The sequence below is a fragment of the Pteropus vampyrus genome, unplaced genomic scaffold (assembly GCF_000151845.1).
Source record: "Pteropus vampyrus isolate Shadow unplaced genomic scaffold, Pvam_2.0 Scaffold36, whole genome shotgun sequence".
Classification (NCBI taxonomy): Eukaryota; Metazoa; Chordata; class Mammalia; order Chiroptera; family Pteropodidae; genus Pteropus; species Pteropus vampyrus.
In genome coordinates, this window is record NW_011888817.1 from 5,448,053 (window position 1) to 5,452,435 (window position 4,383).

The 4,383-nt window shown below is 45.4% G+C and overlaps 1 protein-coding gene across 3 annotated transcripts in view; it reads left to right on the plus strand.

Moving 5' to 3' along the window:
• The first annotated feature begins 774 nt into the window (after nucleotides 1-774).
• ZDHHC18 (zinc finger DHHC-type containing 18) overlaps nucleotides 775-4,383 on the plus strand; it is a 27,133-nt gene continuing 23,524 nt past the window's right edge. For 2 of the 3 annotated variants that reach the window (XM_023529186.1, XM_023529188.1), the window contains exon 1: nucleotides 775-890. In XM_023529186.1, coding sequence (XP_023384954.1) covers nucleotides 790-890 — 101 coding nt within the window. In that variant the 5' untranslated portion in view covers nucleotides 775-789. Of the gene's footprint in view, nucleotides 930-4,383 lie in introns of all 3 variants that reach the window. The other variant, XM_023529187.1, reaches the window with a different exon arrangement.

Below are 4,383 nucleotides of genomic sequence, written 5' to 3' on the forward strand. Positions count from 1 at the left end.
ATGTCAATCTTATCTTTAAAAAATACCTTCACAGAAACATCTAGAGTAATATTTGACTAAATATCCACATACTGTGGCCTAGCACACACAAAATTAACCAACAGATTTCTGCTCTATTTGCTTCTAGTCAAATTCCTGTGAGACTAACCACACTCAAGTTCTTTCCTAGATAGAATTCTCAAGATGATATATTTACTTGCTTCATCAACCCCCTTGTCTCACTCTCAACATAATGGTGGCTATATTGAAGCTGTGTGAAATAAGAAGTGGGGAGGCCACATTGTTCACCTTAGAGGTGATCACATCTTTCAGCTCCTGATGTTCAAGACCTTTTTGAATCTTATATATGTTGTCCAGAATCAGTCAGCTTTTCTGACCCTGAAAGGCCCATCATCTCTGGACTTTCTCTATTTCCCTTTCATCTCTGCTTGAATACCAGCTAACTCTCACCTAAGTCCACCTCTTCTTTCTAATATGTTATGAAGGAACCCGTGCTAGTTATTAAGTTATTGTCTCTCCGCTCCAAATCTACCCTCCTACTTTCTGCTATGAGATGCTAGAACTGGGATTCTGCAAATCACATTTCTGCTTTGTCAGCTGGCTCTGTTTGGCTCTGCCAATAAGGGCCACTAGAGGGAGATAGTGAGGCCAGAGGAGGAAGAAAGGACTCTTTTTTTTCTCTTTGCTTCCTATTCCAGTGAGGTCACCCTGGAAATGCTCCTTCACCCTGGCAACAGTAGTTTCTTCCTGTAGCAGGAGGTGAATCTACTTTGCAGTCTCCTCCAACAAATGCAGAAACAACTTCCTGATGTTCCACTCAGAGACAGCAGCACCAACTGGGTAGCACCCCTTTCCTCAGAGGTATTCGGACACCAGCATCAGACTTGGAGGTCTGAATTTATGCTCCGTAGGGCCCCTCTTCTAAGTGTGTAAGTTTTAGTAATTCCAAACTCTTCCCTTTGCTCTCCTAGCCTTAGAAGTTATAGATACTTCCTGCTATTCCTGCCTCTGAGATATCTCACTTTTCTTTTTACCTTTTCAACTGAAAGATTGATAACTCTAAACTTAGTTAACCATTCTAACCATTCTTTACATTAAATTCTCTCTGTCTAGTGACTGGTGTGGTCTCATTGGCTGTACCCTGACTGCTACAGAAATTGGTACTAGTAGATCTCAAAAGATAGGATTAAGGGACTGGTTTGGTTGTGTCATTGGATTTGAATGTGCTAAGCTCCTTGCCAATGAGAAATGTGATGCTACTAATCCATGGCATGCTGTGGCATCATGATTAATCAAATTATCACCTGTGGTTATTTGTGATGAAGTGCCAACTAAAGCAAGTGCCTTGGGGGCCCAAGTGGTTGTTGCACTTGACTGTTAAGGGAATGATGATGACCACAGAGACTTGATATGGGAGGAATTCTTTGTGAATGCATTAGAGTCTTTGCAGAAAATGACAAGCTTGGGTATTTAAACTACCAGCTCAAGTCATGGTCAGAGAATCACAGTGCTTCCATGGTAGCCATAAAATAGGCTCATTTCTTTTAGCCACCAGACTTATTTGGTACAAATAAAACAAAAAAAGTGCATGTTGCAGAGTGACATAAGTTGAATTCAATCTTATTAAGTCTTTCCTATGACTAAGAAGGAGTGGGACCCTGAAACTTGGCATGGGGACATCTGGTTTGACTCTTCTAGGTTCTCAGAGTCTCCTCCATTCTGCCAGCACTTGGGAGTTTTATGGGCCAGCCTGTCACTTCCACTCATAATCCATTAGCCAGAATTCAGTCACATCGCCATACCTCTCTGTAAGAGAGGCTGGGAACTGTGGGTATTGGTGAGAATGAGTAGTTTATGCCACACTAAATGGATCACTAGGGACATTTAAAATAGAAGTTTTAAGGGAGTGATGTTGACAGAAGCCAAATGGTAAGACATTAAGAAATGAATAGATGACAAGGAATTGGTAGCTAATCTTTAATAGGACCCTAATGAGAGAGAAAAAGATAAACCTTAAGCTAGAGTTAGGCAATAGCCAAACGTGGAAAGCTGTTTCTGTTGTTGGTTTTTTAGTTTAGTTTTGCTTTTTAATTGCTAGAGGAGAATTGATCAACATGGGAGTTTTGACCTGCTCTGTTTCTGACCTGGGCTGGTTCACCCTACCTTAGGCAACCTGGTGGTCTCCTGCTCCTGGGAGGTCACCATATCAATGTCAAACTTAGAGCGGACACTCGGTCACCATAGTGCACTACAGCCCAGAACTCCTGGGCTCAAGCGATCCTCCTGCCTCAGCCTCCCGAGTAGCTGGGACTACAGGCACGCACCACCATGCGCAGCACTAGAGGAGAGTTGAGCATGTGTTTGCAGTCTCAGTGAACAGGAGGAGAGCTAGGACATGAGTGGAGAGTTAGCCAGGGGCAGAGAGAGGTCCACATTTTTAGGATGAGAGGGAAAGATAGATGCAAATAGAAATTATGAGGTAGAGAAGAGGAAAGCTGAAAATTCAGTAGGATATCTTTGGTTTCTGTGAAGGGACAAGGAGTAATAAAAGATTTAGGGTTTCAAGAGGACCCAACTGAGGTGGGACAGCAGGAATGTGTACTGAAACCAATATGTCCAGTTTTGTGACTTTGTTCCATAGCCAAAGAGTGAGAGGGAAGGAAGCCCACAATTTGGTTCACTCCAAGTGAGGGCCTCATTAAATCCAGAATCTTTGGCACCCAGGGGCGTGGCTGGGTGACCTTTAGCATGTGTACCAATTAATCCTTGACATCACTGTTGTTGCCTTTCTACCCCTCCCCATTGCGCATTTTGACTTCCTTTCTTACTCTCTCCTAGCCTAGCCTCCAGCTCTCTCTTTTCCTGTACTTTTTCTTAAGTTTCCTAGTATCTCCAGTCTGGTGGACAGACCCTAAGGTGACCACCAGTGATTTCTGCCCCCTAGTATTCACACCTTTGTGTAATCCTCTCCTCTTGAGTTCAAATGGTACTTGTGACTTTCTTCTAACCTATAGAATATGGGAAAGGTGATAGGATGTCACATCTGTTACATATACAGTTGACCCTCAAACAACGTGGGGGATAAGGGGTGCTGACCCCTGTGCAGTTGAAAATACATGTTTAACTTTTGACTCCCCAAAAACTTAGTTGTCCCTCGATATCCATGGGGGATTGGTTCCAGGACCCCAGCAGATACCCAAATCTGTGGGTGCTCAAATCCCCTATAGAAAATATATGGGTGTAGATCAACAATTATAGTCATCTCTTCATATCCACAGACTCCTAAATGTGGATAGAAAACAGTACAGGCATTTATTGGGAGGAAAAACATGTATAAGTGGACCCACACAGTTCAAACCCATGGTATACAAGGGCCAACTGTATAATAAGTTACCTAATATAAAACTGTCTTAGCAGACTTGAGCTAGAGACTCTCCTTGTGGGCTTGATGAAGTAAGTGGCCGTGTTGGAGAAGCCCACATGACAAGGAACTTTGGTAACCTCCAGGAACTGCAGATGGCTGAGGGACGCCTCTAGATTACAGCCAGCAGAAATCCCAGGCCCTCAGTCATACAGACCCAAGGAAATAAGTTCTGCCATCAAACTGAACAGGCTTGTAAGTGGATTCTTCCCCAGTTGAGTCTCCAGGGGAGAATGTAGCCTGGCTGACACCTTGATTGCAGCTTTTTGAGACTCTAAGCAAAGGACTCAGCTAAGCTGTGTGGGGTGGGGCATGGGGTCATGACCTGGAACCTGTGAGATAATAATGTGTGTTGTTTTAAGCCACTAAATTTGTGGTAATTTGTTACACAGCAATAGAAAACAAATATACCCAGCATTCTCGAAAGACACTGAGGGCCCGCGGCTTGAACCCTATATGAAGTGACACCTAGGAAACCCTGGGTCTGGGTCCAGATCACAAAGCTGGGTGAGGGAGGCCAGAGCATGTGCCACACACATCCATCGGGCACTTTGAACTTCAAGGCAGTAGTTAACAGCCCCCTGGCTTTTGTCCCCACCACCTATTTGTCCCGCAAAATGCCTGCCCAGTCAGTTCTCAGATTGGTGAAACCTGGCCCTGAAATTACAGACTGCAGAAGCAGATCACAAAGTTCGCCCCTCGAATCTCAGTGCTTGGCACGGTGCCCGGCATACAGGGGACGCCCAATAAACGATTTGATTGAAAAGGAGCAGAAAGAGTCCAAGAGCGCGCATCTGCTGCACAGTCATTGTGCAAAAGGGATCCGGCCAGCTCAGTGGCAGCGGGAACTGGTCCGCTCCCTGCAGCGGGTCAGGACCCGGCAGCGGGCCCAAGCGCCATTCCAGGCCCAGGCGGTGGGGGCGCTGCGGCGGGAGGCCGCGCGGGCAGGGGCGAGGCGGGGC